Raw genomic sequence first — 12,906 nt, forward strand, 5'->3', positions numbered from 1 at the left:
CTCCTGAGGGAAGAGGCCACGAGAATTGGGTGAAGATGGTTGCCAGAGGCTGTAACAGGGCACGAGCGATGCTGGCCACAGAGACGGCAGGACAGGACGACCTGTACCAGGGATGGAGCGGGAGATGAGTGGAATGATGGGGAGGAACCCACGAGGACGTCTTCTAGAATGGGATGTTTGGGCTCCAGGGTGCTCAGTCTGTCTCCCAAGTCAAGCGAGGGGCCAGTAGTGCCCTCCACATCCCGCTAGTTAACAGAAGCACTTTCCATGTCGGTAGGTACAGTCTTTAATGGGCCCCGCCTCCCACACCAGCTAAACCAACCCCCCTGCGCGCAACCTTGGCCTCCTCCACTGTGGCGGACAGGGCCCGGGCAGGGTCCCCACGAAGCCGGGCCAATGCCGCGAGCAGCGCAGCGGCACTGTCCCCTGCCCGGAGCTTTGGACCGCTCAAAAAATAGTGGGGTAGCATCCCGGCCTCAAGCACACGGCCCAACTCATCCAGCAGCCCTAGGAAGCAGGCACCTGCGTTCTCCGGCCGCGCCAGATAGAGCGCGGGCAGTCTTTCGCAAGCCCAGTAGAGCAGCGTCCGCAGAAGGTAGGGCGCCGCGGCCCGGGTCCCGGCCACCAGCGGGCGCAGCAGCGCCTGGGCAGCCGCGTGCGCTTGCAGCAGCGGGGCAGGTATGAGCGCCTTGAGCGCCAGCTCCTGGCGGGCGAAGCACAGCTGCCAGCCGGAAGCGCCCGGCCGCTCTATGTCGCCGCCCGGCACCAGATAGAAAGAGGACGACTCGGAGGCCAGCGGCCCGGCCCACGAATGGCTCCGAGCCCCCTCGGGCCAGCCAGCCACAGACACCACAGGGATCAGGTCGAAAAGCAGGAGGCGGCGTGGGGGCCCCGGCGTAGCCAGGAGGATGGTTGTGAACCCCGCGTGGCGGGCTGCGTGAACCAAGCGCGGGGCACCCGGGACCGGGATCAGGGACTGGGCGACCTCAGCCAGAATAGCAAAGAACCACACAGCCACCTTGGCAGGGCACAATGTAGGCCACGCCTCCGGAGCCTCCGACGGTTGGGGGGCAGAACTACCAGAGGCTGCGTTGGTGACGTCACCATTCAGTGGTGCAGGAAACCCAAGATCGATTACGTCTTGCTGAGGCGACTCGGGCCCCGAGTCGTTACTAGGTGATTTTTCTGAAGACACACAGAGCTCAAGCTCAGTGACGTAACCGTGAGGCTGGTCCTTGGGGGTTTCTTCGCTTTCGGTTTGGTGGGTCAAATCACGTTTGCCTGGGACTGGGGGTCCTAGGCAACCCTGCCACGCCTTTCGGACTGAGTGCATCACTGGTGGGAGGCAGAGCCAGGCGTAACAGGATTCCATGTCCAGTTGCAGCTCCTGCCCAGTGCCATCTAGAGAAAACACGGGCACCAGAAGTGTGAAGCCAGCGTCGTAGTGAGGTCCCCGAGCGTAGGGCCCTAGGGGTGAAGGCCCCAGATCCACGGAGCCCTCGCGAATCCCGCCACGAAGCAGCAAGAGCTCTGCTTGGGAAGGAAGGCGGGGATCGCGGCGGTGAACGAGACCTGAGGGAAGAGAAGGCATTGTGAGAGCGTGACACGACGCCGGGGCGGGGCTGAGAGTTGGAAATTTCTGAAGGCTGGGAGGGTTACTTACTGAGTAAAGAGAAAACAAAGTCTTTGGCTTGGAGAAGGTCTCGTCCCGTCTTGGGCCCGTCACTCCAGCTCTCTTGCACACCCAGCTCCTGGATAAGCTGGGTTAGTTCCTGCAGCTGCGCTCCAGAGCAGAAGTCGATGTCCGTGAGCGGGCGGGCTGGGGCTGGGGGCGGCGGGCCCCACCAGGGGGCACTCCCCCAGACTGCGGAAGCCATAAGGCTCTATGGTTTTGAGCTAGGGAAAACAAGGATAAGCAGAAACCTAAACCGGCCTTTCGTTTGCTGCTGAAAGGTCGCCTCCCTTCTTTCATCCCGAGGCCGGGAGTATGCCCTTGACAAGTACGCCAATGGGTCTGCAGATAAAGGGCTGTAAGTTTAGTCCTGAAAACGAACAAATAAATACCTCGCCCTTGCCCTTTCTCATATTCTGGTCTCCGCCCCTATGGACCGGTTCACCTGATTGAGCGGGTGAAAAGTAGCTGTTGGGCCCCTCCTACGAAATGCAATAGCCAGTCTCCTCCGCCCGTCCCTTGTCTACATACCCTTACCACTTTTTCGGAAAAGGCTTGCGGTCTGCGGCTTCCCTTTTAGGAGTAACTGCAAGAGCGGGAAAGAGAATGGATAGAACCGTCCAACAGGTAACTTCCTGCAGCCTGCAAGGCCACGCCCCTTTCCAGAGGCTAGCAAGGTGGTTCCTCGCCGGCCCCACCTCTGTCAACAAGTCTTTTCGCTCTGCTCTGATCTCGCGGTATCGTAGGAGTTGCAGTTTGTCTTCAGCAATACCAGGGCGTTGAGGCTATGCCCCCACATCCTTTCCTGTCCCTCTGAAGTACCTGCTTGAAGTTGTGGTTTCTATGGAGATAAACTGTTCTGTTTCTTGCCAAGCCCAGGTCAGCCCCACACAAACATTCCTGAAGTTGGAGCAGAGGGGTAATGTTATCCGACAGTAATTGGGTCCTGCTGTCTGCTGCCACCCTCTAGGTGGCAAAGTTTTGGTGATAAAGGAAAGGAGTCTTTATTCAAAAGCTTCACAATTTTGTAATAACAGCTTTCCACATGAATTAGTCGCTCAGGTCTGTCAATTAAGGCTAAACTCTGACACCTGAGTTCTAGCAGTTCCCATTAGTTTTTAGTTTTATTCTATAGGGTTAGTTCACAGACTAAAACAACATAAGATACAGAAGCTACACATTTTGGAAGAATAGCAGGCTTCTGTTTCACAGCTCATCCCCATAGAACACCCAAAGAAGAATAAACCTGCCACCCTCTGCCAGGTCAGCGCAATCCTAGGCTGCACAGGGAGTTCCTTCCCATCTAAAATACTGTCCATTGGGAAATGCAGGCAACTGCAGCACAATCGTCCAAGCATTCTCAGGAAGAAGAGAGAGCTGGAGAGAGCCCCAGAACCAGAGAGCCAGGCCTCATTTTATTTCCATGCACTCTGGAGGAACTCAGCTCCTCAGCCAATCCCATGCTAGACTGCTTACCATTGCCCGAGCAAACTCCCCCTGCTTCTCCCCAGTGATCTGATCAGATCTCTCTGTATCAGTAATAGGATGGATCTGAATAGCAAACAATAATGGAGGACACACCCTAGGGCCTGGGGATGAAAGGGGGCTTCTACATCCCATGTGAGGAGCCCTGGCCATTTAGATCTAGAAGGGTTTTTCCGTACAATTATAACTTCACTTTGAACATAAGACTGCAGCCTAGGAAGTCTTGTACAACTCGTCCAACGTCAGAGCTGAGCTGCAGGAGTGTTAGAAAGGGGCTCCCCAGGTGGGCGATTTCCCCTTGGAATCCATGGTAGTAGTGTTAGACAAGAACACACAGGTGGTGAGCCAGCAATGGACATCTGATTCAGGGAAGGGACATATTAGTGATACCCACCTCGACACACATGAATGGTGGTGGGGAAAACACTTTGGAATTCCACATGTGTATACACAGAAGAGTTACCAGGACTGAAAATCAAATCCAGAGGAAACTCCCAGCTAGGCCAGGGCAAGGCAAAGGGAAATTATGGGGAAGAAATTATTTTCAGTAGCTAATGCTATCAGGGACACAGTTTAAGTGCTGGATGACACAAGGAGCCAGAATAATGGGACAAAAGATATGAAACTAGGGACAGGCTTACAAATCAGACCAATCCATTGCTGAACCAGGACTTACATTCCCGCTTCCCTGGGGACTCTCTCTGGAGTGAGCTAAGTCCATGGGCAAGAGAATTAAGCAGAGACACCTAGAAAAATTAGTCTTGCATGGGAAGGGACTCTCAAAATCCAGAGCTCAATTAAGGGAACCCAGATCTCAGGAGTTCCTGGATGCTGACAAAGAGAGCTCTTCTTCCTCAGCAACTCCGAGCCCCCAAACAGAACTCAGTACTGGAAAGGCAGGTTTCTATATATCTGGTTGTGACCCAAGAAACCAGATCAGGAAAACTGAAGGCTGGGCTCCTTCTCACGGGCTGGGGTAATCAGGCATCTGGCCTCCCGACATCTTACCTCCTCTGCAGAGGGAGGCGTCTGAGCCACCCTAAAAAGAACTGAGTTCTCTGGGCTTTGTGGGAGTTTTGAAGATGCTGGGGATAGGTGACAAGGGAAAAGAAAGTTCTTCTAAACTCTAAAGCATTGCTGTCCAGTAGGATTTTCTTTAAAGATGAAAAATGTTCTAAATCTGTGCTGTTCAATATAGTAGCCACTAGCCACCCATAGCATTGAGCACTTAAAAAGTAGCTGAGACAGAGGAACAGAATTATTTTATTTAATTTTAATTAATTTACACCTAATAACCATGGGTAGTTAGTGTCTACTCTGTTGGAAAATGCAGCCCTAGGGCCTTGGGGATAATGGGTTTAGCTCTATAGCTATGGAGGAGAAGCGGGGGCAAGAACAGTTTGTCCTCATCAGACCCTGAGAGTAGCCAGTGTCAAGAGTGGGGCTGGGGTGAATATCTTCAAACAATTACAGAACACTTTTGTCATCTCTTTATTTCTGGTGCACCTTTGTCCCCACTTTTTCTGAGGGCCTCATTACACACTGATATCCCCACTTGGTGGTCTCTACTGAGTTGCTAGATGCCTCTTGTTGAAGGCGCCTGGAAGATAGAGCTTCACACCTGTCTCTGCCCACTCCAAACTGTCTCTGGCGGGCATCAAAGACCACATGCCCTACCTGAGTATATGGCCTAGGACAGTGGGTCTTCCAGTTGACTTTGGAAGGTATAGACATCTGACGATAGTTCTGGCAGGCTGGAGGAACTGTATCCACAGGGCAGTAAACCCAGTCCTGGCTGCCTGCTTGCTGGGAGGATGGCTGCAGCTCAATTAGTACAGGTACCTCTGTGAAGGTTTGCAGGTCATTGTAGGTAACCCGAGCCTTGGAAGGGCAGGAGTTCTGACTGAGTGGGTCAGAACATGGAAGATGCTGCTCTGCATTCTTCCAAGGAGCCTTGTCAGATACAGATGACTTCATCGGGGACAGTGTGGACTTTGGGGTCTGAGATGGGCCCACAACTTGGATAGAGTTAGTACATAAAGCAAGGCCTGGGTTCTTGTGGAGGTCAGGATTTGGAGTAAGGCATGAATCCTTGTGGAGGCTTGATTCCTTGGTAAGGCCTTGAGTCGTAGGGAGGCCAGAGTCTTGGGTAATAGCTGGGCCCTTATGTTGGCCAGGATCTTGATTAATTCCTGGATATTTGTGGAAATTAGGGTCTTGGGTATGTTTTGGGCTCCTGTAAATTCCAACATCTTGTGTAAGGCCACATCTCTTTTTTACTTCATTGACCTGGGTAAGGCCTGAATTCACCCAGAGGTCAGAATATTGAGTCAGGTCTAGAGTCCTATAGTTTTCTGAATTTTGGTTGAGGACTGAGTCTTTAGGGAGCCCAGAGGTTTGGACAAGGGGTAGGCTTTTGTGGAGACCAGATTCCTGGGAAAGTCCTGAGCTTTTGTTGACTTCAGAGTCTTCAGCAAGGCATGGGCTCTTATTTGGGCCAGAATCTTGGGTGAAGCCTAGACTCCTAGAGACTCCTGGATCTTGAGTATTACCTGTACTCTTGCAACCTTCAGAATCTTGACAAGGTCCTGGGCCCTTATGGAGGCCAGTTGTTTGGGAGAGATCTTGACTTTTATAGCGTGCAGTCTCTTGGTTTTGTTTTGGATTCTTGTAAACTCCAGAATCTTGCACAAAGCCTGAACTCCTCTGAATGTCAGAAGCTTTGGGAAGTGGTGTGTTCCTATGGAGGCCAGAGGGTTGGGTGAGACATGGGCTCGTAGAGATACCTACATCTTGAGGAGGACCTGGGCTCTTTTGGGGGCCAGGATCTTGAGTAATTGGATTCTTGTGAAGGCCAGAGTCTTGGGAATGACCCAGTTTCTTGCAGAGGTGCGGGTGCTGGGAAAGGCCTGGGAACCTGTGTAGGCCTGGATCTTGATTAAGGCCTGGGTTCTTGGCAACTCCAGAGTCTTTTAGAAAGCCGGAGGTCCTCTGGAGGCCAGAATCTTGGGTGAGGCCAGGACTGTCATGAAGTTCAGGAGATTGAGATTGGACTGTGGGTTGGGAAATGGTGGAGAACTGGGGAGGGGTGGGAAACTGGGGACAGGGTATGGACTGAGGAGACTTAGAGATTGGGGGAAAGGTGGAGGTTTGTATTGAATTGGAGAGCTTCACCTGGTGATTGGTAGGTTGATGAACAAAGGATCTGGGAGAAACAAGAGGCAGAGAGAGAGTACATGGCACAGGGGCAATGCACGGTGAGTTCTGGGTACTGGTTGTAGAATGAAGGCAAAGTTGAGAAGGTGAAGCATCTTTGGAGTAGACAAGGAGTTTGGGGTAGACTGGAGGCTGGGAGTCTGTGTTTCTCCTCTCACAACTGCAAGGATGGAAGCTGCAGTAGGGGACAGTCTTGGGCTGTAAGAACTTGTCTTTGGCATCATTTGAGATCTTCCATTCCATATTCCCCAACTCCAAGTAACCCAGTGTGGATCCTGTGGAGGACTTGGCAGTGTCCCCACTGAGTTGCTTTGATGTTTGCTCTGCTGGACCAGAGCTTACCAGGCCCTGACCATCTTGGGACCTGGAGAGGGTACCCAAGTTCTTTTTGGAACACCCAGCATTTTGGGTGCAGCACACATGGGATAAGTTCTGCTTTACCCTGAGGGTATCACAGACCACACGGTCAGTGGACAGGCCTTGGCTGAAGGCATTTAGGGTAGAGGGAATAGGAGTTAGGCTGTGGGTAGGGGTTGCGGTAGGCATAGAAGGAACTGGAGTGGTAGTTGGGGCCGTAACCAATACTGGGGCAGGGATTGAGTCAGATATTGGGACAGGGGCTGGTGTAGGGGCTGGGGCAGGAGTAGTAGCAGGGGCAGAACTTAGAGGAGGATCTGGGGCAGAGGTTCGGGGAGGGACCAAGGGGTGGGCACAGGTATAGGTTAGATGAGTATGGACCACGTCACTGGCTGGGGTATGAGCTTTTATGTGCTCAAGAGTGTGGCTCAGGGAGCAGACTAAAGCATGCATGGGGGCCTGGGCTGGGGCCTGGCCTGGGGCCTGGGCTAGGGTGTGGGCAGAGATGTGCTCAGGGATGTGGACCTGGGTGGGGGTGTGTTCAGGGGGGTGGGCTATGGAGTGGACCTGGGCCTGGGTGGAGGTGTGCTCAGGAGGGCGGGCTGGGGAGTGGGTCCGGGCCTGGGTGGGGGTGTGCTCAGGGGGGCGGGCTGGGGAGTGGGTCCGGGCCTGGGTGGGGGTGTGCTCAGGGGGGCGGGCTGGGGAGTGGGTCTGGGCCTGGGTGGGGGTGTGCTCAGGGGGGCGGGCTATGGAGTGGACCTGGGCCTGGGTGCAGGTGTGCTCAGGAGGGCAGGCTGGGGAGTGGGTCCGGGCCTGGGAAGGGGTGTGCTCAGGGGGGCAGGCTGGGGAGTGGGTCCGGGCCTGGGTGGGGGTGTGCTCAGGGGGGTGGGCTGGGGAGTGGGTCCGGGCCTGGGCTGGGGCTTGAGCTGGGTCATAGTCTGGGGTCTTGTTGGTATTCTCTTGGGCCAAGTGGACTGGAACCATATCCAGCTTATTCATCTTGGGGAGCTGGGGAGATGTCTCTTGCCTTGAGATAAAGGTGGCTTGGGCCTTTGAGGCTGTGACCTGAGGAGCCTCCCCAGCTCCTATCATTCCCTCCTTCCCCAGTCCCCAGGGAGTCTCCATGGGAGCCCTGGTGTGTCCATACTGAGGCGATGTCCAGCAGCACCTAGAAGCCTTCTCATCATTCATATCTGGTATCCAGGAGTCAAGGTGGTTAGGGTGTCTGAGCAGGAAGCTTGGGTGATGATGGCAGTGGGAAGAGACTTCTGAGCATAGGTTCTTGGGATCCATGGAGCAGCGCATGCACGTGGGATGGCTGCCTATACAGCTGGGTTGCTTGTCTGCTGGGAAAGGTAGGGTAAGACAAGGCCTGGGTCCCTGAAGGACTGAAAATGGGGCCAGAGATAGGAGAAAGGAAATAGGGCCACTTCCCTTGAGCCCACACTGAGGACCACTCACCTTTGGGGAAAAAATGATGGAAAAGAATCCTCAAGGAACTCTTCAGATGCCTCCAGAGCTGAGGAAGCAGGGAAGGGGAGGGTCCAGAAGTAGGGTGAGCCCTGAAGTCCAACCCTAGCCTGGCCACATCCCAACAACCCTCTCTCCCCTCACCCCCTCCCACTTCAGACCCTAGGGCTCTCCCAACCCTGCTGTCCAGACCCTGTCCTGACCAGAGTCACCACATTGATCCCCACGTTGAGCAAGATGAAGCTGCCCAGGATCAGAAGAATTGAGTCTCCTAGGTCCTGGCACTTCCTGGGATTGGTGCTGGAGCACCTTGGGGCTCCATGGTGGGCTCGTTCACCCATGTCTAGGGGTCCCAGGACTACCTGGGCCCCCTGGCCCCCACATACTCACTAGAAGCCAAACTTCTGGTGGGGGAGGGGGAGAACTGGGTCATAATGGGACAGAGGTCAGGGGTCACAATGAGAAAGGGGGAGGAAAAGGAAGGTCCAGGGTGGCATTCTCTGGTAACCGGGTTCAAGTAACCTGACCCGGGACAGTCAAACTGGACCCAGAAGCCAACACACCTCCCATCTCACCCTTAGTTTTTTCCTCACTGCCTTCTGACTCATTAATTCAAACACACATCCCATTCCCCTGGGGAAAGCCTAGCTGGAATCCAAAGTCTTGGCCTTCTTCCTGTCCTTTGCTAGGCTGCAGGCCTGGATCTACCCAGATGTGAGATCCCCAGGTCTGGAATTTAACCTCAGCTTATTATGTGGGGTTGATCCTCTGAGCCTCCTTTGGGAACAGGGAGAGCCTTATACAGAGCATGGGCTCAGAGACCAGCAGAGACCAATGGTTTGGAGTCTGCAGCTGCAAGATCTACTTAGTGCTTTGTGCAAGATCAGGAGGAGCCTGCAGGCAGGACCATGGCCACTAAACCAAGGAGAACCTCATGCTAAGGGCACACTGGTTTCTCATTTCACAAAGCCAAGGACAGGGGTGCAGGCTGGCAGAAGGCTTGGTGCTTCCCAGCCACAGACCACCACAGTATTTCCTGGACTCTGTTGTTCTTTATTCCTCTTTTAGTGATCTGCCCGTCCCTGCAACATTTGCCACTAGTTAGTGAAGTTTTCCCATCCGGCTCCTGTGCAAAGAGGGCCTTGAGGCTGAGCTGGAAGGTGGTGGCACTGAGTTGGCTCGTGCTCTGTTCTCCTGCACCTGCCGCTTCAGCTCCAGGCTGTCATACACATGGTAGTTCGCATTGTCCCCCGGGCTCCTGCTGAGTGGCCTGAAGATGTGCGGAGGTGGGGTGGGCTCAGTACCCTGGACTTCAGGTAGGGGCTGGGAGGAATGGGGGAGCAGGGCTGAGCTGGGAGCCAGGGCCCGTTGGTACGAGACCTCGCCCAACACAGTGAGGGAGGTGGATGTAGTCAGAGGGTGCTGAGTGGGCAGCACCTCACCCCATTCAGTCGCCCGGCGGCGTACCTCATGGGGATCCCGGGAGGTGCAGGTCAGGTGTCCTGTGGATGGGTGGGGACTGCGGGTGGGCTGGCTATAAGAATGGCCAGGGAGGCTCTGCCGGTGGGACTGTGGGGCACAGTGCTCCCGAGCCTCAGGTCGGGAGCTCCGGGGCACCAGGGCAGATGGAGGCTCAGAGCTCTCCAGACCACGCCGCCGCTGATCCCAGGAGTCATACAGTAGCCGGCCTTTGGAGGGGTAAGGGCTGTGCCCCACAGGGACCCAGGTGGGGTTAGGGGGCAGCCGGTGGGGAGGTGGTGGTGACCAGGTCCACTGCTCAGCCTCCATATTGCCCCAGATGCAGGACTGTGAGTAGTGCGGCCTGTAGGACCGCAGCCTCAACTCTGACTTGGCCTCCACGCGCTTGGGCATGCGGCGCAGCTCGGATGACAGGTAGAGGGAGGGTGGTGGCAAGCTGGCCAGGATCCCACCCTGGCGGCCCCACAGCCCCAGGTTGGAGGGCATTGCCTTTTGCTGGTAGAGCCCTCCCCAGCCCCGCTGGGGGCACTTGGGATGTGGAAAGGATAGGTCATCCTCCTCCTCCTCCAGGAAGGAGTCCAGGTCCTTCTGATCAAAAGAGGGCATTGGTCGCAGCTGTGATATCTTGTGGCTGTGATGTGGGCTATGGAAGACTGAGCGATTGTTGGGGAATTGTCTGTGGTTCTTTGGATTCTGCCGGTGGCTGCTGGGGGAGCGGCGGTGGTGATTATGGTGTGGGCGCTGGCCGCTGAGGTTGCAGAAATTGTGGTAGGAGGAAGAGTAGCAAGTGGGCAGGGTCATCTTCACTTCTACAGGGTCCAGGGTGCAGTGAATGTGGACATCTTGGACCTTGGCTGGGGTGTCTTTGGGGGAACTTCCACAAGCCTGAAAGATTTCACCTGGGGGAGAGAGGCAAGAGTCCATAAGGGCAGGGTAATTGTCAGTTGGGCACACTAGGGTCTGACTTCCTAGGGCTGTGGTGGTAGAAGGGGGGCAGATTTGTTCCCTACCCCTCCCACTGCCATACTTACTTTTCTGATTAATCCAAATGATCATCTTGTCTAAGGCATTCTGGAGTCCATACCACATCTGGAGGTGGGGTGGGGTGAGAGTGAAGACCAGGCTTTCCACCCCCAACCCTCATACATCTCCCAGCCAAAATTATTCTTGCAGCTGGAGATACAGGCCAAAGCTGGCTCCCACCCTCAGCCCTCTTCACCCATAGGGATGGCTCACAGCCACCACTGACCGCAGTTGCCATGTTGATCCCAATGTTGACAAGAATGATGAGGCCCAGCAGTAGGAGTAGGAAGTCTTCAGCATCCTGGGGACTTTCTTGGCATTGATTGCAGTACCCCAGGGTGTTATACCAGAGCTGGGTTTTCATGGTGGGGGGGTCCTAGGGCCACCTGGGCCACACCCCCCCCCCACCAGCCCCGACCCACACTGCACTCATGCCGGGACCTGGAGACCCCTGCCAGCTGAGGGAGCCAGGTCATAATGAGGCGCATTGGCAGGAGTCACAATGCAGAGGTAGCAGCTCTTTTATCCACTCAGCTGGCTCTGTATCTGGCCATTTTTGCCCCTGGCTCAGTTCCCAGGTATCCTGGAGTTCAGCCTGTCCCTCTGCCGCCTAGGGGGCTTGCTTACCTCAACACCTGACTCCTGATTTGAAAATATGGTAGCTACAGTAGTGAGACAGTCTTCACAGGGGTTGAGTCATGCATAAACCATTTCCTCTATTTCATTGTTCTTTTGAGAGATTATAGCAGTTTATGTAGCCTACCCATGCCTACTTGGGACTAGATGGTGACAGCAAGAGTCCCCTCTGAAGTCACCTCACTGTGCATTCCCAACCTGTCCTGCCCACTTCCCTGTCGTAACACTTCTAGTACCACCATTTCCACCCCTTCCTGGCTAGGGGTTTCAGCCCTAGGTGTTAGTGGTCACTGAGCCCATTAGCCCCTTTGCTTCAGGGCAAGACTGACTCTACCTTGTTGGGGTTGCTGCCTCTGGTTGGCACCACCCCCAACCATGATTTTTCTTAGCCAACTGCCCTTCCACTGAGCAACCCCTTCAAGTTGAAAGACTGTTAGCTGCCACCTGAAGAAAACCACATGAAATCACAAAGCACAAAATAGATGTAATTGTTGATATGACAAAGGAGTCTTTGATTTAAACCAAGTTCATTATTGGGGTCTATGAAAAGAGTGCCCTGGGGACCACAAGTCATGTTTGTACAATAACTCAGCAGAAACAGAAAACAGCCAGTGGGCATTTTCCATCAAGGCTCCAAAAATGTAGTAGGTGCTCAATACATACCTACTGAATGGAATCAGCTTCGAACGATGAATGACATTAGCTGAGTGAAAACGAATAGAAAAGCAGGGCGATTCAAAAAAAGGTTTGTCTGCTTACATTCCAGGAACCCATCTGGATATAACCTCATCAAGATGAGGTCCAGTTCCTTCAGCTTGGGTGCACACATGTGACTCCTTATTCTCAAACTGTGTGTGAAAATGTGAGTACATGTGTGTGATCCCAGCTGCCCGGGTGTCCCTGCTCTCCAGTGGATGGAATATTCTGATGAGTTCACATGACAAACTAAGGAAGGTAGGAGAGACTCTGATGGACCCAGCTGACTCTGTGGCAATGAGAATCTACCTGCAGAAGCAGGGGGATGAAGCATCTGAGGTCGTGAAGTTGATCCTTGATGTCTGTGTGATCATGAGTAAGTCACTTGGCTTCAGTCTCCTCACTTGTGACATGGAGGAATGAATCAGAAGAGTGAGGTCACAGAAGGCTGTAATGTTATTATGAGGCAGCCCTTGAGACTGTCCCCAATATTTTGTCCTCCAAACCTGCTTGAGGGTATAAGCACTTACAGGAGCCTGAGGTTCTGACCGGAGAACTGTGAGGGCTTGGCCACCTTCTTCACTCTCAGTGGTCCCTCCACTGAAGAAACCAGGACTTGAGAAGCAGCTACAGCTCTCCTGTGGCTGCAGCCTAAACCTGGGCTCTGGCAGGAACCAGACCTCTGAAGGCCGAGGGCCACGGGAATGAAGGTCTCCCTTTTACTGTAGGACTCTCTGGATGTCTGGGGTGGGATTGGTGGGGAGCCTTATCTGGGGACTAAAGAAAACTGAATAGCCCTGGCTTGTATAGCTCAGTGGATTGAGTACAGGCCTGAGAACCAAAGGATTGTCAGTTTGATTCCCAGTCATGCA

General features: G+C 54.1%; 3 protein-coding genes across 4 annotated transcripts; all 3 read right to left on the bottom strand.

Annotated features, from left to right (window-relative positions):
• Window positions 1-276: 276 nt before the first annotated feature.
• On the bottom strand, window positions 277-2,305 carry TMEM102 (transmembrane protein 102). 2 transcript variants are annotated; one of them, XM_037129229.2, is made up of 3 exons: window positions 2,210-2,305; window positions 1,664-1,896; window positions 277-1,572 (listed from the first exon to the last, which is right to left on the bottom strand). In XM_037129229.2, exons 2-3 carry the CDS (start codon window positions 1,875-1,877, stop codon window positions 287-289), a joined length of 1,500 nt encoding a protein of 499 aa, XP_036985124.2. In that variant the 5' UTR covers window positions 1,878-1,896; window positions 2,210-2,305; the 3' UTR covers window positions 277-286. The 2 variants fall into 2 exon arrangements, with proteins under 2 accessions (XP_036985124.2, XP_036985123.2); XM_037129228.2 differs by having other exon boundaries at window positions 2,204-2,305.
• A 2,343-nt stretch (window positions 2,306-4,648) lies between these two features.
• Window positions 4,649-8,541, bottom strand: SPEM3 (SPEM family member 3). Its single transcript, XM_053672654.1, has 4 exons — window positions 8,404-8,541; window positions 8,192-8,249; window positions 7,601-8,073; window positions 4,649-7,543 (listed from the first exon to the last, which is right to left on the bottom strand). The coding sequence occupies exons 1-4, from the start codon at window positions 8,539-8,541 to the stop codon at window positions 4,649-4,651; spliced, it is 3,564 nt and encodes a 1,187-aa protein (XP_053528629.1).
• Window positions 8,542-9,301: 760 nt separating this feature from the next.
• On the bottom strand, window positions 9,302-11,066 carry SPEM2 (SPEM family member 2). Its single transcript, XM_037129197.2, has 3 exons — window positions 10,929-11,066; window positions 10,711-10,768; window positions 9,302-10,578 (listed from the first exon to the last, which is right to left on the bottom strand). The coding sequence occupies exons 1-3, from the start codon at window positions 11,064-11,066 to the stop codon at window positions 9,302-9,304; spliced, it is 1,473 nt and encodes a 490-aa protein (XP_036985092.2).
• Window positions 11,067-12,906: the final 1,840 nt, after the last annotated feature.

This window comes from Artibeus jamaicensis, unplaced genomic scaffold, assembly GCF_021234435.1.
Source record: "Artibeus jamaicensis isolate MK-2021 breed Jamaican fruit bat unplaced genomic scaffold, CSHL_Jam_final contig_781, whole genome shotgun sequence".
Lineage (NCBI taxonomy): Eukaryota > Metazoa > Chordata > Mammalia > Chiroptera > Phyllostomidae > Artibeus > Artibeus jamaicensis.